At 38.7% G+C, this 22516-nt stretch overlaps 1 protein-coding gene across 1 annotated transcript in view; it reads left to right on the top strand.

The window, feature by feature from the left end:
• The window catches only part of HBS1L (HBS1 like translational GTPase), a gene marked incomplete at its 5' end in the record, with an annotated part of 55412 nt that extends 33718 nt beyond the window's left edge, over window positions 1-21694 (top strand). Inside the window, 13 exons of the mRNA XM_014955385.1 lie at window positions 2408-2664; window positions 3347-3512; window positions 5073-5190; window positions 8207-8353; window positions 9049-9123; window positions 9964-10081; window positions 10270-10338; window positions 14170-14274; window positions 16311-16401; window positions 18073-18181; window positions 18805-18905; window positions 19768-19912; window positions 21022-21694. Of these exons, the coding sequence (XP_014810871.1) occupies window positions 2408-2664; window positions 3347-3512; window positions 5073-5190; window positions 8207-8353; window positions 9049-9123; window positions 9964-10081; window positions 10270-10338; window positions 14170-14274; window positions 16311-16401; window positions 18073-18181; window positions 18805-18905; window positions 19768-19912; window positions 21022-21033 (1513 nt within the window). The remainder of the gene's footprint in view (window positions 1-2407; window positions 2665-3346; window positions 3513-5072; window positions 5191-8206; window positions 8354-9048; window positions 9124-9963; window positions 10082-10269; window positions 10339-14169; window positions 14275-16310; window positions 16402-18072; window positions 18182-18804; window positions 18906-19767; window positions 19913-21021) is intronic.
• Window positions 21695-22516: the final 822 nt, after the last annotated feature.

Raw genomic sequence — 22516 nt, 5'->3', positions numbered from 1 at the left:
TCTGTGCTGTTTGAGATTTGCAATATATAAAAGGGAACATATTTTTTTCTCCCTTGCCTCTACTTATCAGTGACTCTGGACTTGATCACGAAATTCCTATCAACGTCATGGCACCTTCATCTCTGGTGTTTCTATTACTCTTCTTATTCATTGGAGTTTTTTCATGGAGACTTCTGTGGATTAAATTAATTTGGATAGAAATTTATAAAAAGAAGGGAATCTTAAGTGAGTGAAAAGATCTGCCAGTTGGTCCTGGGTAGCAGTGATTGAATTTTTTCAGCGGTAATACTGACTGTTTAAAATGTTTGGTTATAAAAGACAGCAAATACAGAATTTTGTCTCTCTCATACTTATTTAGCAACTGCCACACTTTCTGTATGTGTGCCTACTGCATAGGGAAGGAGGAGGTAAGAAGAATGCTTCTTTACCTGTAGATGGGAGTAATTCCTGGATAGACTAGTGATGCCCCATCCCTGGAGGGGTTCAAGGCCAGGCTGGATGGGGCTTTGAGCAACCTTGGGTGGTGGGAGGTGTCCCTGTCCATGGCAGGAGATTGGAACTGGATGATCTTTAAGGTCCCTTCCAACCCAGACCGTTCTATGACTTGGTCTCTGAGAAAAGGTGGTTGGCTCTAACATGGTTCTCAGCCACTCTGCTTCTTTTCAGGGACCCTGAAATAGTTTGTATCATGTTTGCTTCCAGTTTACTGACATACTATATTTTGTGATAGAGGAAATTAAGCCTTCAGGACCCGTGTAGTAATCCCTTCAGGTAAATCCTCAATATTGGGAAGATGCTTTTTAATTCACCTCACTTATTTAGGGCTACTGCTGATACATTAAGAACAAGCCTCCTTTGCTGTAGAAGTTGGATGCACATTAGCCATGTAGCTTTAAGTGGGATGAATAGGTAAGAAGTGGAGTGATTTGTAAATGAACATGAGGTTTGGTGTACAGCCAATTAAATGAATCTTACTTAAGATGAATGGATTATTAGAAGTCACAGTTGCTTTGAGCATTGATTGCCTTTGTTGCTTTATATTCTTAGTGGTATTGTCTACAGAAAATGGAGTTTGATCACTTCTGACACTCTTTCTCTGGTGCTCTACCAAAACTATTCACCAGGCTTTTTCTTCTCGTTAAGTCATGACGGAAGCCAAAAGAAGTTGTGAGCAAAAGGGGGTGATTATTTTAACCAGCTTCACCAATATTGCATAATTAATAATTTTGAAAGGGGAAATAAATGTAGACATTCCTGTAATGACTGTAAGTACTCCGAAAGAGTCGGTTGTATAAAAATAATTCACTAAGCGTCCAGACTAGAAGATTGAAAATAATGTTTAAGAGCTAAATTATGCAGAGTTAATCTTCAGCAGATAAGCTTTCAGGTTCTTCTTTGAATGCATGGTAGTGTGAACCTTTCAACAGTTACGTGAGGCTGAGTGTCTTCTAACACGTCTGTCTTGACAAGTTTTTCTTGATCTGGTGGTTCAACATAACTCAGACCAAGTTGGAAGTTTGCTACCGAAGATGCTTGATAATGCAGTCGACTTCTTTATACCCTCAACTACCTGCAGCAGTGACTAGCAGGTACTAGTCTGCTATCCTAAGTGCTCTGTCTTCTGATAGAAATTTTCAGTTCAATAGTTTTGAAAAATCGCAGTGGAAAGGGCTTATCTGAAAACATATTCAGTGTCATTCATTCCTTCATCAACTGTTAGAGATGAAGCTCCTTAGCATCCATGGCAGGGGAGTTGGGATTCGCTGATCTTTAAGGTCCCTTCCAACCCAAACCATTCTATGATTCTGTGATCTTTCTGTGCTGTTGTCAAGCTTTGAGGAAACTACTCATCTGGTTGCCCTGACCAACTGCATCAGGGTCATTATTCCTGCATCTCTCTTCCATGATATTGGAATTGTCAACTTCATCTTCCCATCTTCCTGTTTAGGTACCCAGCAATAAACTCACACCCCCTTCCCCTGACACTAATCAGCAAAAAGCTGAATTATCTCATCATCATGAGATGCTCTGTAAGTAGATCACCCATTCTGATGTTTCTCCTTTGAAATGGCAAGTCTTGGTTTATCATGGCACAGGTTGTTTTCAGGTTTTCAAAACATGGTAGTATCTGAAACCTGTAAAACTCTGTACTGAGTGTACAAATATTGCACCCTTGAAAAAGTAGCAAGGTCTAATATTTTGATGGCTGGAGTCATGTTTTAGTCATTCTTTCGCTTGTATCTAGCACTTTTTCTTTGCAGCACCCAAAACCAAAACTATTTGTCAGCCCTAAGCAGTGGTAATCACAATAAAAGCTACTTAGAGTTGAGAGAGCAGTTATGTTTTCTGGCAATAACTGCGGCTTCTTTCTCATTTACATTCCGTGTGTTTTCTTTATTTCCCCTAGTGTGATTGCTGAAGAAAATGGCCATGCTAGCACACCTCAGAAAGGACTCTTGACCGAAGATGCCAGGGTAGCTTCTGGAGGACATGAGGCAGTCTCAAAATCTGCTCTTCCATCCCAAGCAGCACAGGTTTCAGAAGAGCACAATACGGTGCCTACTCCAATTAAAAAGTCAAGCAAGACAAAACCACAAATAGATGTGAAAGCAGAATTGGAGAAGAGACAAGGAGGAAAGCAACTGCTTAATTTGGTGGTAATAGGTAATACTGTTAAATTACATTTTTGACAAACTTAGAGATTAGGAACTGCATTGATAGAATCTGGAAGTGATACAGAAGCAAACCTATCCTTTCTCCAGGGAAGGAGAATTTCATACTGTTGTCAGTTGCATCTGCTTGACCATTCGCATCTTGATTTAGATCAGATACCAGAAAGAAATTCTTTGCTGTGAGGGTGGTGAGACACTGAAACAGGTTGCCCAGAGAAGCTGTGGCTGCCCCATCCCTGGAGGGGTTCAAGGCCAGGCTGGATGGGGCTTGGAGCAACCTGGTCTGGTGGGAGGTGTCCCTGCCCAGGGCAGGGGGTCGGAACTGGATGATCTTTATGGTCCTTTCCAACCCAAACCATTCTTTGATTCTGTGATTCAGATGCCCTTGGCTAGGATGGTGAGGTTGAATTAGCTTCCTTTTTGACATCACAGTAAAACCTACTTTGGTTTGGTTTTATCTTGCAGTGTGTTCTTTTCAGTATGAATTTGGAGGTGCTATATGGGTGTTATGCCAACTGACTGCTTCGACGAACTGTCTCTCTGTATCCCTGAATTATTGTTGTTGTGAAATTCTATGGAGTGCATAAACATATGTGATTTTCATATATTTTAGTATATTTCTTCTTGTCGTATTTAAAATGCCTAAATTATATAATATCTATTTCCCTCCATAGGGCATGTTGATGCAGGTAAAAGTACTTTAATGGGCCATCTCCTCTACCTTTTGGGAAATGTGAACAAAAGAACTATGCACAAATACGAGCAGGAATCTAAGAAGGCTGGCAAAGCTTCGTTTGCCTATGCGTGGGTCTTGGATGAAACTGGTGAAGAAAGAGAAAGGTAGAAATATCTTTTAATGGGAATTACCTTTTTTCCCTGAAAAAACAGTATTCATTAGGAAATATCAATGTACTAAGAATGCTTTGGTAGAAATACTCTAAATGTTTAACAATATTTGTTCAATACTTATTAGCAAATATTTTTCTTTATGATTCTGTGTTATCAAAAGAAAAAAAAAATACCCTGGTTTGGTTATAAGAAATGTGATTGAGAAGTGGAGTATTTCTTCACATATTTCCATGCTGTGGAGTGCAGGGTAGGACTGCATTGCAGGACATATAATGAGGAATGCTTCTAGTAGCTGAGGTCATTCATTTAAAGCTGCCTTAATGGTTTATTACTGCCAAATTTCTCTCAGTTTGCTTATCGTTGCATTGGATAGTTCTAGGTTGTATTTTTCTGTGAAAGGGTGTCAGAATCATAAACTAAGCACTGAAATGTTGGTTCATCACATGTGACTTACATTACATTGAATATAAAATCTATAAACTAATTAGATTAATAAATTATATTTGCATTCATTATAAACTGCCTTTAATTTATTAACTTGAAATACAAAATTTAAAATTAAATTTTATCATACTGGAAAAGCATGTAATGGGGAAGCAGTGAAGCTAATTTAGAAAAAGAATCTGTAAGAGCTTTTAAGAACACTTATATGGGAAGCTAAAGACACGATACTCTGTATTCACGAATTAATAAAAAAAGGCATTTTCTTCTGTGTTTTTATTTTTACAAACACATGCCAGGGGTGTGTGTGTTGAGGGGGTGCAGATACAGGGAAGGTGGGGGAACAATCCTGAAGTGACCAAACACAAATTTTTGAAGTAGCTTTACATCAGTTAGGGCTGATGATACTGTAGTGGTAGTGTTGTCATGAATATGCAGTCTGAATATATAGTTCAAGGATGTAAAAGAGGAAAAGCTGGTGGGAGAAGGGTCTTTTTAATCCCTGTAGACATAGCTGGGTGCAAAACCAGATATAGTTGAGAGATAGTTGCTTTCACAGATCTGTAATAGAAAGATTAAACACCATATTAAGTATGTTATTCTATAACAAGCTGCCTTTGGTAGGTTGTAATTAACATGTGAAACTGGAAATAGAGATAAATATTTATTGCTTGCAAAGAGTAAAATGTTAAGAGCAAGTAAAGTGTGTGGAGTAATTGTCATGAGCCTTAAAAGCGATGTTCTTTGGTCTATGATTTTTTTAGTATCCAACAGTTGTGCATTTAGGCACCAGACTTCTCTTCGTAAGAGAAATTGTAATTACTAAGGGAAAAGTTTTTTGAATTGGTTTTTTTCATTGATTCTGTTTTCTCTTTACTTTGAGTTTTGTACTTTTAAAGAAAAACTTTCCGGAGCCATCTGTAAATGCTCAGGGGTTTGAGAGGATTATTTTATTGGGGTTTTTTTGCCATTGGAAGTAGCATATTTCAAGTATCTGTCCTAGTGTGAGAAGTTTTCTCCGCATGATTGTGTTTTTAATAGGTTACTTTATATCTCTATGAAGCTTTCAGAGCAGTTCTAATGGTCCATTGCGTGTGTGCTTTGTTTAAGGGGAGTGACAATGGATGTGGGGATGACCAAATTCGAGACAAAGACTAAAGTAATTACCCTGATGGATGCTCCAGGCCACAAAGACTTCATTCCAAATATGATCACAGGAGCTGCACAGGTAGAGATGGTCCAAAACTCTTTTTTCCAACAGCATTATTATTTATAACTTAAATTGATTTTCTTGTGCTTTTAGAATCTAAGATGAAATAGCATCATTGATGGTGCTAAGATATCTGTGAGGTCTTCATGAGTTTTCTAAACTTAAAAAAGAGTGTGTTTGTTTAACGGCAGTTGCTTTTTTTTTTTTTTTTTGGGACGTTAACTTTTTGGAGGAGAGTTTTATTAGGGAAGTAATTTGAATACCGAGTTGCAGTTTGATAAAATCAGAGTTGAGCTTTGAAAGCTATTCAAATGTGGCATATGTCTACCCAACAAGAAGTTCTGTGAAAGTGGTCTCGTAGGTAGAGGTTTTACGTGGTTTTGAGCTTAAAGAAAAAAAGTTTTGGAGGGGTCAAACAAAAGGCATGCTTCTGTTTAACAGAGTATTTTATATGAGATGAGAAAATATGACGTAGATAATGAAGTTTATGCAGAATGTGTTTGTGTTGTCAATAGGACATTGGCAGAGACAATGTGCCACTTGCTTTAGGAACAGTGGGTGAAGTCAAAAGTATTGGGCACTGCCCATCAAATTCAGTGTGGCACTCACCATTCTCATAGAGGTTAGTTGTTTAATTTATGGAAATAATAAATCAGAGGAGGGAAGAATAACATGTGATTACGTGACATAAAATGTGTGAAATTTTTTCCACTTAAAGGCACCCTTTTTAAACAGTAGAATTGATTCTCCAAAGTAGAGATGTAATCAAACATGATTTTTTTTTCCAAAGCTAAGCAAATATGTAGAGGTTCTTGCTTTGTATCCATCATTACAGTCTGAAATGTGAGTTTTATCTTAAGGTATCAGTAAGGATGGGTACTGTTAGTATGATTTTATAGGCAGAGAACTATACTGTAGGAAGACCGGTTTGCCTCAAATTCTGCTTTAGCTCTGAAGCAGAGCTAAATTCAGAGAAGAATTTGGACCTTGGGACTCCATGGTCAGGCTGCAGAAGAGTCAGAAGTTTGCAAAGTATGGTGTGGAACTTGTACACTCATCTGTGTCATGGAGCACGTGTTGTAGGTAGTTCAGGAGTTTTAAAATTTGAAATGGATCTTTAGTTTCAGAACAGTGGAAAATGTTGACTCAGCCATGCCATTTTCTTTACAACTTTAATTTAAATTGTTTTTCCTTTTGGGGGAAAAGTTACAGAGGCAGAAGTGTTAAGGGAAGACTTGCAGATCCACCAGCAGTTGTATCAGTTCAGCAGAAGATGAGGCTGGCCAACTAAGACTTGGTATCTCTGGGTTCCCTCAGCTCTCAGGATGATGAGGCTTTGTCTTGAAGCATCTCAGGATGGAACAGGCTTTATTCTGAAGCCTGTTAAGGAATGAGTGGAACTTTGCAAGTTTCTGTTGCCTTCTAGAGTAGGCTCAGCGCTGAAGCAATGGGTGGAAGAAAGCAAATGTGGAAATGGCTCTGATGCCTTTTTATCATGGAGAATTCTGTTAGGGGGTGAATCCCCATCTGCTGTTGTGCAAAATGCAAAGCAGCCTTATCAGGGCCAGGATCTGACCTCTGATGCGTATGGTTAATTCATATAAGTCCCGAGGTACGGGTTTTATAATTTAGAAAATTAGAGGAGGTCCTTTTTTTGAGGGAGAAGTTCACCACAGTACACCTCTGAGGCTGAGAGCTGTGGGGAAATTCATCCCTCATCCTTCTCCCGTTCTCACACTCGCCCTGTCTCTGTATGAGCTGTGGGGACTTCACGCCCAGGAGAAGGCGAGGGGAATTCAGAGCCAGGACAATGTGCTGTCTCTGATCCTTCTCCTGCTGTCCTGAAGCATCAGCGTGTAAGGAAAGGGAGAAAGTACAGGGTTTTTTTTTTTCTCCTCTCTCTTTCCATGATGTCCATCCATCTCATCAGTCCTATGAAATCATCTTACACCTGCCTCTTGACAGCAGCACCTTTATTGTTCATGTCCATTGGTATGTGATGATGGTCTAACTGGCTGTTACTTACCAAAGCAGGAGAAGCAGAAGAAATATTAGCAGCATTTAAGGCTAACAGCAAAATCTGAGGGTTTTCCTCTGTGCTCACATGCTGACCTTTGTGCAGTGCTATAGGCTATGTGATACCTATTTGCTCTTAGTGCTCTGGTGGAGAATTTGCCCTGATGATAAAATAGGCTTCTTCATCCTTTCCACCTTGTGATTTTGGCATCCTCCAGAGTGTTGAGTGGACTGTGCAGCAACTAGATCCAACATGCAGTCGATGGGTTGTCCCAGTTGCATATAGTGGGGAGGGACTCTTTGCCAGGAGGTGTAATAATAGGACAAGGGGAAACGGTTAAAACTGGAAGAAAAAATATTCAGATTAGATCTCAGGAAGAAATTTTTTACTATGAGGGTGGTGAGACACTGGAACAGGTTGCCCAGGGAAGTTGTGGCTGCCCCATCCCTGGAAGTGTTCAAGGCCAGGCTGGATGTGGCCTTGAGCAACCTGGTCTGGTGGGAGGTGTCCCTGCCCAGGGCAGGGGGTTGGAACTCGATGATCTTTGAGGTCCCTTCCAACCCAAACCATTCTATGATTCTATGATAGTGGCGATTTATCTGTAATTTTTGCAACTTCTTGCTATGAAGGTGTCCAGACTGAGACAGGGAGAGCTGGACATCATGCTCATGCCCGTTCTTGAGCTTTTGGAGCACAGGCCACTTTTTTTTGGTTGAGGTCTGCGCAGTGCATCAATAGTGGGTAGTTTGAAGAGGATAGGTTCCCAAAACCAAGAGTTGGCTTGTGTTTAACAGAAACTGGTGGTTTATGACATAAGATGACATAATGCCATAGTACCTCACCAAAGTGGGCATGACACAGATAGGACTGAGAAGTTTCAATTGCATTTGAAGCACATCAGGATTTCTTTTGTCTAAAGTACACTTTGTGTGACAGGTTGCTGATTAACATACTTACCCAGATTATTTCTACCTCTTAACCACTTTTAATTGGTTTTTTTGTTTGTTTTTAATCTAGGCTGATGTGGCTATTTTGGTTGTGGACGCCAGCAGAGGAGAGTTTGAAGCAGGGTTTGAGACGGGTGGACAGACTCGAGAACATGGATTATTAGTGCGCTCTCTTGGAGTGACACAACTTGCTGTTGCAGTCAATAAAATGGACCAGGTACAGCCTTCCTTTTTTTCTTTTTTCATGTAATTGAAGGACTTCCATCTAGGTTTGTGGACCCTAAGTTTAAGGATCAATATTGTGAAGCTAATAATAAAGTAGTGTTTTTTCTTTGATTCTCAGCTCTGTCTCTTGTGTTTGAACTTCACAATACTTTTATTTTTATTTTTTTTTTAAATGAGTGTGTTTTCAAATCACACAGAGGATAGTTTTGGTCCTAAAATGAGTAGCAGTCCCTCTTGTGCTTGTGACAAATCTCACATAAGCAGTTAACCCAGTGGCATCTGTGAGTGCATGTTGGTGGTCATTCAGGTCAAGACCCCAAGAGCTTTATTTAGATCTGTAAGATGTGTTAAATGTTACTAGTTGTGTTTTAGATTATTACTGTGTTGTATATATTCTTGTGGAATCTGAATTTTGTGCAAAATTAAAATAAAGAAAGATGCTGTTCAGGGACAAACCAAACTAAAAGGGCTTGAAAGTTAAATGGTGTGTTATTTGCTATCAGTAGTTGTTGAAGTGTATGCTCTTATGTATTTAGCTATGAATCCAGCTGGATATCTCATATTTATGAATTCATGGGGTGCTGTGTGTGAAGAACACCTACTTGTACTACAGACTTGATGACACATATGTTCAAGTCATGGCCAAAAATCTGCAATTTTATCATCATAACCTGTTTTCTATTTTAGGTCAATTGGCAACAGGAAAGATTTCAGGAAATTACGAGTAAGCTCGGCCAATTTCTTAAACAAGCTGGCTTTAAGGTAATGTGAATTTCTGTGAAGTTGGGTTGTTCAGGCATTTAGGTAGGATGAGCTTTTCTGAAAGTCAGGTTATTTTGGGTCACTTTCCCTACTGCTGCTACTATGTGCACCCAGTATAGCAGATTCCTTTTCTTACTGGTAGGATGAAGCCCTGGATAAGGTTAGTGAGTTCTTCGATGCTCTTGCTGTCATCATCTTTCTGTAGGTCTGTTGAACCTTTGGGGCACCCACCTTGTTTGTAGTTTCTTGGGATTGTTGTCTACAAGCAGAACCACACCAAGGATCATCTGTCTTAATGTTCTGGGTTACATGAATGACAGTAGGGAGTTTTATACCAGAATAGGTATCAATGTGGGTTATGAACAAAAAAGAACACTCTCCGTTTGCCATGCTTGACTGTTTTTCTCATATTTCCTTGCTTCTGACCCCTATCCCTTTGGACAGGCTGTGGCCTTTCTGAAATCCCTGTGCATAAACCAGCAATTCAAGCCAAAGTTTTGGCCGTCAGATACGGAATTGGAGTTTGTTACAGAATCACAGAACTGTAGGGGTTGGAAGGGACCTTTGGGGAGATCATCTAAGCCAACCACCAAACTCAAACTAGAACTCAGTTTCTAGTTATTAGTGTCGTTATCATTATGTTTATGTATCTCCAACTCTGTCAGGCAAGAGGTAAACAGAAAGGGAATGAATCCACTGGGTAATCTTGCCTTCTCCAGGGGAAATATGAACATGCCAACTTCTTTTATAGCTTTGATGTGTAATAAAATGCACCGCTTGCTTCTGCTAGAAGATCCTGTTGTTAATGTACACTCAGCTTCTGTTTGTTTTCTTAATTAGGAATCTGATGTGGCTTATATCCCAACGAGTGGCCTTGGTGGTGAAAATCTGGTCACAAGGGGTCAGTCAAGTGACCTCACGCGGTGGTATAACGGGAAGTGTTTGTTAGAGCAAATTGGTGAGTGCAATTGTCCTCATTTAAAAATGAATATATCTTAGTCCTTTGTATGTCTAAACTTACATTTTGGGAGAAATGTGGGACAAAATTTTTGGAATGCAATATAGTTGATTTATCCCTGAGTGAAAAGTTGTTGGGATAGTTATTGAATGCAGAAATTCTAAAAAGTCTTATCAATTTATTTGCAGATTCCTTCAAGCCACCACAGAGATCAGTGGATAAACCATTTAGGTTGTGTGTTGCTGATGTTTTTAAAGGTTGGTGGTTTTTACAATATTTTCGCCATCTTTTCATTGATAGTTAACAGAAGCATTGAAAAATGATGTAAAAATAAGACTTAAAGTAGGAGCTCTATGTGTATCAATAGTCTTGAACAGGAATAGTAGATTTTCAAGCACAGTTCTTTGTCGAATTTTAGATAGTACCACTGAGGAGGAACACACTGGAAAGAAATTGAGGAAGAAAATCTGCATGACTGGCTAATTAGCTATGTAATGAATTGATGGTTCTGTGGGACAGAATTCGGGAATTTCTTTCTCTGAAACTGGTTCTTGTTGCTTAAATTAATGTTTCTCAAACTTTTTACAGGGTGACTTACAGCTCTTTTACCTCACAGTCCTAGATTTTTAAAAAGTTTGACTTACTCCTCTTAAGTTTGTTGTTTCAGCTGTAAATAATGATAAATGCATTCCTTTCCATATAAAAATTTGGGGGGTGAGTTGGAAGAAAAGGATGGTGGTGGTGAGACTGTTATAATCAGCCAAGGATTTAATGAAAGGCAGGTAGTTATTCCCTAGCACTAATAGAGATATGGACAACCAAGTAACTATAACCAGTTCTGATTCCCATTGTCTGGAGAAAATAGATTGCCTTGAGCCCTTACAGTTTTCATGATAAACTTGATTATTATTTTTTCAGTCAAATATATTTACATTTAAGGGTAATTTAAAAGAAATAAGGTTCGTAATACTCATCCTATTTGAAACATTCCATAGGTCCCTTGAGAACTGTTGCAAACTAAATGACAGCATGATTTGAAATGTAAATATTTGTAATAAAATATTATTATTGAAATTAATATTTTAAAAGAAATATTACTTTATATGCAGGGTCTTTGTAGGGGAAGTAGAAATGAAACAGATCAAAATACTGATCATAATTGGAAAAATCTGTTTTGTGCAGTTTTCATTGTTGAGAAAACACTAGGTGAAAAACACTAGACTGAAGGTACTGAAGCCGTAATGTTAAATATTAAAACCTTGTTTGAGAATTTACCTTAGTGTTTTACCACTAGATTTTCCATCTAGGCCTTCACTGTATTTTCAGTCAAATATATTTACATTTAAGGGTAATTTAAAAGAAATAAGGTTCGTAATACTCATCCTATTTGAAACATTCCATAGGTCCCTTGAGAACTGTTGCAAACTAAATGACAGCATGATTTGAAATGTAAATATTTGTAATAAAATATTATTATTGAAATTAATATTTTAAAAGAAATATTACTTTATATGCAGGGTCTTTGTAGGGGAAGTAGAAATGAAACAGATCAAAATACTGATCATAATTGGAAAAATCTGTTTTGTGCAGTTTTCATTGTTGAGAAAACACTAGGTGAAAAACACTAGACTGAAGGTACTGAAGCCGTAATGTTAAATATTAAAACCTTGTTTGAGAATTTACCTTAGTGTTTTACCACTAGATTTTCCATCTAGGCCTTCACTGTATTTATTTTAATTTTTTTTTTTTTTTAATTTTGTGACCCATGGGAAAATGTGCTAGGATTGTTGATTGAGATCTTTCAGAATATTATCACATCTTTTTTTTTGTTGTTGTTGAAATAATCATTTTTGCGTTGAGCTAACTTTCACAAAATGACCAATTTTGACTAAACCTGTTCTGTGGAAAGATCGGATGATTTTTTTGCTCGGGCATGCAAAAAAAAAAAAATAATGGCTTTGGAAAGGACTCAATTTACATGTAGCGGGTTTTTCACTAAACGTGGCCTTTTAGGTGTTTTTTAGGCTATTTTTTTCTTAACCTCAAAACTTAATTAAGGTGGATGCCGCCGGAGGAAGTAGCTGCAGGTAGGAGTGTGTGAAGCAGTTGTTCTCAGCTCGATTCCAGTCCCTGTGCGTGCTCAGGAGCAGCTCTCCCTTACAAGTGTGTAAAAAGTGAGAGTGCTGAGTGTACTCTTACGTAGTTTGGAAAACCCCTTTCTTTATTAAGGTTACCCGCACATATGATTCATCATCTCCCTCAGCCTGATGCTAGCTGTTGTCCTCCATGGCCCTCCTGGTATTCTCTGCAGGCAAACCCATCTCCTCATCCAAGAGGACCCTGTAAATGCCTTCACTGCTGCATCACTCCCCACTTACCAGATCATAATTCTCTCTAGGGTAGGACATGACCTGATTTTAGAAAAGCCTCCTCCAGCAGCCGAATCCTGAGGACAAAGAGCAGGTTCTGCCAGAACCCGAGTACCATGATACACAGAGATCAGGCCATTTTTTATGCCCTGATTCTGTTCCTCACTATCCCTTTCGTAATTGCACTGATTTCATGGGGAACTGAAGGAGTTTGACACTTTATGGGAAGCAATCAGCATGGGAGAGGGAGAAGCTTCAACCACCACCTTGATTTACCAAGCCAGAGCTGGTGATAAAGTGAAAAAAAAAAGAGAAATTGTTCTTAATTGTGCTTGGGAACCTTGAACCAGTTCACATTTCTTATTGCAGAACCAGCTCCAGGTTCTTTTGTGTGCCATGTGGAGGTGGTATTCATACCATGACTTGGGGATTCTTCTTCTAGCAAGCATCTGCTGGTCCAGTTTTCTGTTCTTTTGACATCTGACATCATCTGTTAATTGGCTGCATTCATCTCGTTTGCTGGAATGAATAGAGGGAAATTAGCTTGCAGGCGTACTGGTAGTATTTTTCCAGCTAGAGAGATGGAAGCATCCATCAATAATAGCGATAAACACAGAAGAGCAAGTTGGTGGTGTGTGACCTCAAGTTTTGAGGTCAGCTTGCTCTTTTGACTTCAGCTTTTAGTCTAATGTGACACAAAAAATACTGAGCTGCTTGCTTATCACTGGATTCTAACATTCAGCAGAAGCTGCATTTATTGTTTGTTTGGATACTGAAAATGTCATGGTGGAATCACTTCAGGGGATTCTTTTTCACCACATACACCTGCACCCACAGGCTGGGGGGATGAGGCCTTTCCTTAAGGTCTATGTGTGTAAATGTGCATGTCTTACACGTGTGGAAAATAACTGACCTGTCATTCAAATATTAGGACATTGAAAGAGAAAAACTCTGCAGATCTTTTATTCAGAAATACTTAAGTCATCCACAGTTATAATAATAAGAAGAACAGGTTGCCCAGAGAAGCTGTGGCTGCCCCATCCCTGGAGGGGTTCAAGGCCAGGCTGGATGGGGCTTGGAGCAACCTGATCTGGTGGGAGGTGTCCCTGCCCAGGGCAGGGGGTTGGAACTGGATGATCTTTAAGGTCCCTTCCAACCCAAACCATTCTATGATTCTATAATAGCTCCTTGTATTAAATAGGACTGAATCAATCTTTGATTTTCCAGGAGTAAAAGTAATATGCAGGCAGATAATGTAGAATTCAGAGTCAGTTAAACAGTAAATGGCATAGGAATTTGTGCCTGTATGTATGAGAATTTCTATGAGAGGTCTGTGGTATGCTTTTTTTAATCTGTGATTGTAGTGAGAAAGTGCTGAATTTAAATAAAATTGCTAGAAACTAAGGGCCTGAATATAATATTGAAAAGCTACAAAATATTTCTTCATGTACCTCTGTTGGTTTAAAGGAGGATACTTCTCCCTTAGTTCTGAAAAACATAAGATCTAGAGGTTTTGAATTCAACGTTTCATTTTCATTATGATGCACAGCTGGCTAACTTGCAAGTGCTGAACGCTACTGGGGGGGAAAAAAAATCTTCATTATATTAAAAACTATGCATTGCTGAAGGGCTAACTTGTGATGGGAAATTAACTTTATTTTGAAGGTTTGGGGGTTTTGTTGTTGTTTTTTTTTTAAATTCTTGCTGTGTTTCTTGCAGACCAAGGCTCTGGATTCTGTGTGACGGGTAAAATAGAAGCAGGCTACATTCAGGTTGGAGACCGGCTTCTGGCGATGCCTCCCAATGAAACTTGCACTGCAAAAGGTACCGTCGTCAGAAGCCTGTTTACTTTCAGGTCAATACTGGGCTCGAAGCAGTTACTGAAATGGTAACAGACTGTCAAACTGATACTAACTGTCAAACATACAATGTGAAAGCATAAAACGAATTTCTTTAGATGTGACTGTGTCTGTATAAATATGTCTATGAAGAGTATGTGAAATCTTGCACGGTATTTTTTTTTTTTAACCTTTTTTTTTTTTTTTTTTACCATATCAGGTATTCCAAATGTTGTAGCCTCATGACTTTTGACATTGCTTTGTGAAAAACCTGTAACAGGCATCTGAGTTCCAGCAATGTCTATGAAAACACAGGAATCATTAATATTTGGCTTTGCTGAGGAGGGTTACTGCTGGTAGGATGAAGTGTGAGGATGTCAAACAACCTTTAGAAATTAATAGTATGGATTTAGATATGGAAAAGCTTGAGAATTGAGTCTCTGCTGTTTGATGTTCCTGAGGTTTGTCACGGATCCTTCCACAGTATACAGACTTTCAGGATGTAATTGTCCTGAGCAAAAACAAAAGAGAAGAAAATTGGATTTAAATTTCAATAAGAGGAATAGCCAAGTCAAGACTTGGCTAGAATAGCCAAGTTTAGCTCTTTCCACAGACTCAGCTCGTTCAGTGCTAATTAGGGAAGCTCTTCAGTGTTTATATGATTGCACACACATCTGTTGCATGCACAGGGATCTTACAGTGAGGTGGATGAATAGGGGTATCCGGCCACTGTAGTCACTCCTCTGTTTTGGGAGTCGAGGAAATAGCATGGAAAAAGATGTGGAAAAAGACATATTTTGTCTGAGCATCCCCATTGGTACAGCACTGATTTTTCTTTTATGCTGCCTCTCATATGGCCAAAGTGAAGGTTGGGGGTATTAGTTCCTTAAGCATGTCTTATTTATATTTACCATAAAGAAGAGATAATTTATCACACAATATTTTCTAAAGGCAGTGTGCACATTTGGATTCCAGGTTTTCATTTCAAGAGGCTGTTTCCCTTATTCTGTGTGAGAATAATGGGGATATGTAAAATAATTATCAACGCTGCTTAATAAACAGTACTTAAGGTGCTTGTAGTTGAATGATTTCTAAAGGTAGTGTGCACATTTGGATTCCAGGTTTTCATTTCAAGAGGCTGTTTCCCTTATTCTGTGTGAGAATAATGGGGATATGTAAAATAATTATCAACGCTGCAACAGTACTTAAGGTGATCGTAGGTGAATGACGCTTTCTGGCATGCTTTTGACAAGTGGTTTTGGGAACAGGTTTGCAAATCAGTGAATACAGTCTGTAATGAAATAGAACTTGATCCTATAAATGTGTGCACTTTTCATCAAAAATGGGCTTTTTCTTCTTTCCTTCTTGGTGTCTCCCAGGACCCTCAGAATGTTAAGTCAGGAGCAATTAGTTTTATCCTCACCCACCAGCCAGGTTATCTTTTAAAATGATTTAAATGCATCAAAATCAGGACAAAAATTGCTTTTAAAGATGCTTTCGAATAGATGCGACGTCGTGAACGAAAGGCATCGGTTACGCTTCTTTTTTTTTCTTCTTTTTTTTTTTCTTTTTTCTTATGAAAGAGTCAGCAAACCCACTTAAGGTAAATGAAAGTTGACATAGTACCATTAAAGTACATGAAAGATGCGGTCTGGGGTGTGCGTGTGCCTCAAAGGATGGGTGGGGCAGATACGGAGATATTAGTCTTACGGCGTTTTCGGGACTGCGTCATCCCCGCTCTGTGACAAGTGCCAGGTCCCCTCCTCTGGCTTAAATAAGGCCAAGTTCTTGTGTAGGGTGGGGTGAGAAGAATAGAGAGTCCTCACCAAACCCGGGGCGGGGGGGGCGGAAAAAAGGCGCTTCCTCAGACTTCTCAGTTAAAAAGCTTTTACTCTCAACCCATTCATACTGAAAATTGATGAGTAATGGTTGATGAAGCACAAATGGCCCAAACAGAGCTGTTTGTTTGTAGCCCAGAACCTAGGTACTTCACTGTGAGGTTCTGTTCTTACTCATTTCCAGGAATCACACTGCACGATGAACCAGTTGATTGGGCTGCAGCGGGAGATCACGTTAGTCTCACTTTGACCGGCATGGATATCATCAAAATCAAGTGAGCAAAACTGGGTTTCAGTCTAAGTAACGGTTTGTTTTTAATGAAAAGCTTTATAACTATTACACTTAACAATCAGCGGTTTACTTGAAGAATGATGTGGCTACCAGGATATTTAAAACCGAAGTGATGCATATCACCTGGCTTGCACGTACAAACGTTGGAAACATCTGCTGCATGTACAACGGCAACCTCAGAAGAGTACTGTTGGTCTTCTTAATTTGCTCCAGTGCTGACACTGGTAACCTCAAAGGCTCTGTCCTTAAGACCTCTCGTTGAACGTTTTACTGGCTGAATTAAGTAGATCTTTCTTGCTAAATAAAACAAAAGATTCTCAAAGAGCTTATTGAATCATAAAGCATTTTAACAAAGCATGTCCCAACAACTGCCGTTTCCTACCAATAAGTAAATCTGGACAGTCCCACCAATTCCACTTGTTGGTGGAAACTGTTTATTCAACATGTTTAGCTGCTTGTAACATTTATTTTGGTAAATGTTTTGCTGGCCCTCTCTTTTTGGGTCATTTTTGAATATATCTTACTGATACATGCAGTGAGACACAGGGGAGTTGGACTAGATGATCTCTATGGTCCCTTCCAACTCTAAAAATTCAGTGTAATTCAGTGAAATCTGTGTCTGTCTCAGCATATAGGTTTCATGCCAAGCATCAGCCTCAAGCTTTTAGGTGTCAGTTGTTGTTTGGGCTAGAAAATCAGATCCATAATTTGTTCAGCTTCTTTACATTCCAGTGGGACTTGAGACACCAAAGTCCTGTTTGAAAAACTCCTTGCGTTGAGAGTTTTGCAAATTCCTGCTCTGCTTTTAAGGGAAGAGCACAGGCTTTTCTGTTTTGTCACTTCATAATGGGGCGTGATTCTCTGTGGTAAGTTATTGGGGTGGGGAGGAAGTCATCTTCTACTTGTTGAATGAAGGCTTGAGTCAATTCGTTACCTTGATGCCGTTCATCTTTTGGAGGTATGTCAAGAAAACGTATGAAGTTTGAAGTCCTCTTCGTATTGATGAAATTTGATTACGTCTGATGTAGATGTTTAATCACGCTGTTCTCTTCAGTCATGTTTTGCTGGGTGGGATTAATTTCCCTTTTATTTTAGAAGGCTAAAAATAGCCACTGTGAGACAGCCGTATCTGGTCTACCGTATTGATTTGTAACTAGCAGCAGGCTTCTTGTGATGCCACGTAGAGTTTTTTGGAAATGAGTGAGAACTCTGAAAGACCTTTTCATGATGTTCCTTTATCCACAGGCAACAGCACTGCAATTTTGGGTACCCTGCGGTGTTTTATGCTATCGATCTGGAACAATTAATCTCTGAATGAAAGTCTTCATTCTTCAAAGTACCTACGCACAGGAAACAGTGACATTTTTAGAAACTGATTAGCCATGGACGTTAATTGTTCACTGAACTAGACAGACCTCTTCATGCATACCCACAAAATACCATAGACATTGTCTAGGAATTAATTAATGAGATTAATTTTATTGCAGGCTTTAATATGGTGCTCCTGATTTTTATTTTTTTTTTCCCCACCCGGGTTATATTAAAACAGTGTTTTCTTTGCTTTGCTTGTCTTAAATACTTAACTTTTTCCAGTGCAATGATTAACATTGGTATGTGAAGATACATATGCTTCTTTTGTTCTCCTTTCTTCTAGTGTTGGCTGTGTATTTTGTGATCCCAAGGAACCCATTAAAGTTTGCACTCGTTTCAGAGCTCGGGTTCTCATCTTTAATATTGAGGTTCCAATCACTAAAGGATTTCCTGTAAGTCTCTCTGAGAGTTCCTGTCTTCATTACAGGTTGCTCAGGGCTTTTTCTCCCAATATTTGACACACCCCCTGGTACGAGAAGCATTTAGTGTCCAAAAGAGCTTCTGTCCTTCCAGAGGAAATGGATTCTTCTGTAATTTTAAGATAATTTAAGGTGCTATTGCGGATGCTTGTCCATGTTTTTACTGGTTTTTAATACACAGCTGAGCCCTTTCAGAAAATGTGAGTTCCACCACAGCCAAGTTGGGCTGGCCTTCAGAAAGCTTACACCTTATAAGACTATGATGATGCACTTAGTTGCAAGACATCTTTTAAAATAAATAAAATACCAGTTCATGCTACAGAACTGTACTGAAGTGGGAAAAGTAAAACAATTAACAATGGAGAATGTATTTATGATTAATTAATGTATGAACGTTGTGTTGCATCTGTAGAGATTGCAAAGTTTAGGAACTAGGAACAGCTGCTGAATTTGAGGCAGAGACTTCTGTGGAAGAAGTTTTATAGGCAGTTCTTTAAAAAAATCAGTCTTAAAAATAGTTGATGTTTTCAGATATTAACACCTAGGATTTCTGATTATCATAGAATGTTTAATAACTGAAAAAAAATTCTTTTTAGGTGCTGTTACACTATCAAACTATAAGTGAACCTGCTACTATTAAAAGACTGTTGAGTGTCCTGCACAAAAGCACTGGTGAAGTGACAAAGAAAAAACCCAAGTAAGTGCTTTGAGTAGTTAATAATTACTCAAGAAATGGGCTGACTTTTAATGAATACACAGTTCTGAATATACCTTCTATAGCAGGTTCTATTACAAAGCAATAATGTGTTTATAAGAACATGCTTTCATTGTTGGTTCCATGTTTAGATTTCAGAGGGCTTTACAAAGTGAACCCCCCCCGCCCACTTGATAAATGCTGAGCACCTGAGAAGTAAAATGGCTTGCCCAAGGTCACTTGCAGAGTTGGGAGTGAATCCTACATCACCAGCCCTGCAATTAAAGGATTATTTATATTTTTTTACATTATCTCTTTTCTCCATGGGCTCCCTGGTATAATTCTGGAGATGGGCTACTGTCTACAATAAACTCGACTAGACAGTGGGTCAGAGAAAAAGAGATTTAGGGAGTCTTCCCATACAAGTTAAACTGTGGGAACATCCCTCTAGTTACTCAAGGTTGTATTTGGGTAGAAAAATCCTATTTGATACATACAACGTTTCAGAAATTGCATGGCTGGAACTGTTGCAGAAAGGTAATGGAAGAAGAATCATGACTTCTACAGAACAGTGAATTGGCTCTTTAGTTATTGGGTTTGACACAAGTCTTGATTTCTACTAGACATGAAAAAGCAGGTATTAATGAGATACTAAACTTCTCCAGGAGTTTCTAAAGAAAACTCAGATAAGGTGTGCTCCAGACATATGAGTTTTCAATCTGGTAGCTTGAGTTATATGTTAAATCCAGCTTGATCATGGCTTTTTAAGTTGATTATTTTTTTTTCTTCCCATTTATTCACTGCTCTCTTTCTCATTTCTGCATGCATATATTTATAATGGAGTTTTCTGCTTATTCACCTGCAGGTGCTTGACTAAAGGACAGAATGCTCTAATAGAACTACAGACTCAAAGACCTGTTGCTCTAGAGTTGTATAAAGATTTTAAAGAGCTTGGGAGGTTTATGTTACGCTACAGTGGTTCCACTATTGCTGCAGGAGTTGTCACAGAGGTATGACATTTTTGTAACAGGTTTCCCACGCCATAAAGGAATGGTGTAAACTTTCACCTAGCGTTTAGTTTTTATGGTTAAGACCCATTTTGCACCCTTTGTTCTGAAAAGTGAATTTATTCTGCTGAAAAAGAGACGGTTCTTCAGCAAGTTGTGGGGAAAGTTTGCCACAGTTCTGTTCAGTTTATTGGGAGCAAAAATTACTTTATTTAGAATTTTTTATTATTGTGCTTTCTTCTGCCTCTCTTGAATTAAAAAATAATGCTTCAGTCTTTTAGCATACATCAGTCTTTCTGACATCTAACTGGATGTAACATAAATATCCTGCAAGTAGTTTGTAAGTAAGAAGTGTTGGCAATTTTTACTATGGCTGGTTAGGGTCACAGATCTTTTAATTTTACATTAAAGACAATTAAACATTTGATTTTCACCAATGCCTATAGATGTTTTCTGATCCTCTGTAAGTGAGAGGAAGCAAAGGCTGTGAGGCTAAATATAAATGTTTTGCCTCCTATTAGGAGCAAATATATGAATGTTCCTCTGTCACTTCCAAAAACCTTAGCAAGGTTTTTTAATTAGAATTTGAGTCCTAATTCTAGGCCTGAGGGAGAGCAGTTTAGTCACGTTAACCTAGTTCTGGTACTGAACTGACTTAAAGCTGAGTCATTTAATGTCAAAACTTAGAACTAGAGCGTGAGAATTTCTGGCTTCTCCCTGTGTGGGCAGGAATGATGCTCTAGGTCTGCCAGGGGCTTTGGCCCTTATGGAGCCTTAGTGCTCTCAACAATCTGTCTCGTCTTAAATAGGATCCAGAATTAGGGCTTTAATCTTGCATCCATTTTTCATTACATTTAATTTGAAGTGAATGGGGGACCTACTTAGGTCTATGTTCTAGAATTGGGGACTAAATAACTCTTTGATTGTTATTTGGAAATTGCTGTTTTACTGCTTGTAATCTCGTTCCAGAGAATTTCAGACCAAAAGAAATGAGTTTTTTCCAAAGCTTAACTATATCATGTTGAAAAAAAGCTGTGATCGTTTTACATTTAGTACTTCATTTTTCACCATAGGGTGGGTTGTTTTTTTTTTCCATTTGCTTATATTTTTAGATTAAAGAATGACAATGGTGCCAGAACTTCCACCGTCCAACCAAAATGCAATCGGATATCCAAACTTCTGTTTAAGAATCCAGTTACTTCAGTTGAAGGAACAAGTGCAATTAACTGGGGATAAAAAGGTGATGATGAGGAAAGTTCAATCGTGTGGGATGTGCGGGGAGCCCTTCATCGGTCTCTCCTGCTGCAGAACAAGATGCCAACTGACAAGGAACTGCTCAAGTTGCACTTCTCCATCTCAAGAATCTCGTGTGTTTCTCCATGTGGAATTTAGCCCTTAGAGAGCCTGATGGAAAAATCCTAGAAAGTTGAATTAGAGAAAAAGGCGATGAATCATCATGAAACAAACTCCTTACTTCCAGACATAAATTGTTTACATATTTTCTTTGATTTGCTTTCTTGCTGCACATTAATTCAGTAAAGTAACTTTATTGGTCTAATATATTTTGAGGTTTGAGTTGAGTGCGTATTCAGGGAAAAGAAGAACTTTTACTTTGGTTTCAAGAGAATGGCATGTCGTATTATCCTGGGATCGTTTTCCCTGTCCCAAAATTTATTTAAAAAAAAAAGAAGTTTTCTTTTGCCGTGTAGTGGAAGCTGTGCCAACATTGGCTAATTTTATTTTTTAAACTGTAAGAATAATAAAATAACTTTTGTCTGAGCATAAGCTTTGTCTCCTTGAGCTTTTGTTATTGAAGCACTTCTAAATTGTGTTAAATCGTTCTTTACTTTCCATAACTCAGAAGTTTCAGGGTAAACTTCTGAGTTAAAATGAGAAACTGGCATGCGACTTATCTTGCTGTGGAAATAATTTCAGTTTTTCTCACGTGTTGCTCGGTGCAGCTGCTGCGTGTACATATCTCTTTCATCCAGATTTGGTGCTCTTTTGAAGAAAACCCAAAGTTTCATCTCAGGATGGATGCTAAAGCTGAATTCTACTTGCTCAAGCCTGTGACTCCTTCCCACTTCTTGGTGACAGGGCAAGTGAAAGCTTCCAACTGAAAAAGAGGGTCGTTCTGCCACCTTCAGCACAAACTCAGGACACACACACTTTGCTACAACTTGGAAGATAGGAGTTCTGAGAGGACCTCAGGTATTTCAGGACCTGGGCAGGGTGGAGACAGCTCTACTTAGACCATAGTTAGTAGCCTGGAGGAAGGAACTGAAGTCTTTGCTCCAGACCATCAGTCACTGGGGATGACTGAAGTAAAGCTGTGTAGTGTAGTGCCCTGCGTAGTGAAGAACACAAAAAGCTTTTGATTGTTATTTAGTTCAAAGTCATGTATGGTCCAAAACTACTCTTCCCACATGGGTTTTTTTTGGTAGGTAACTCTTTTTTGCACTTAGATGCTTTGGCCCCAGTTCAGCAGATCCCAGCACTTGGCCACATAGATGGATTGTACTGTTGACACACGCACATTTGTAGAAGCAGCAGCAAGACTTTATGTGGAAATTACTTTTGTAAAATCCTATGACTCTGAAATATCTG

The sequence above is a fragment of the Calidris pugnax genome, unplaced genomic scaffold (genome assembly GCF_001431845.1).
Source record: "Calidris pugnax isolate Ruff unplaced genomic scaffold, ASM143184v1 scaffold231, whole genome shotgun sequence".
In the NCBI taxonomy this organism is placed as follows: Eukaryota; Metazoa; Chordata; class Aves; order Charadriiformes; family Scolopacidae; genus Calidris; species Calidris pugnax.
Note: the sequence above shows the minus strand (reverse complement) of the source record. Positions and strands in the feature narration are given on the sequence as shown.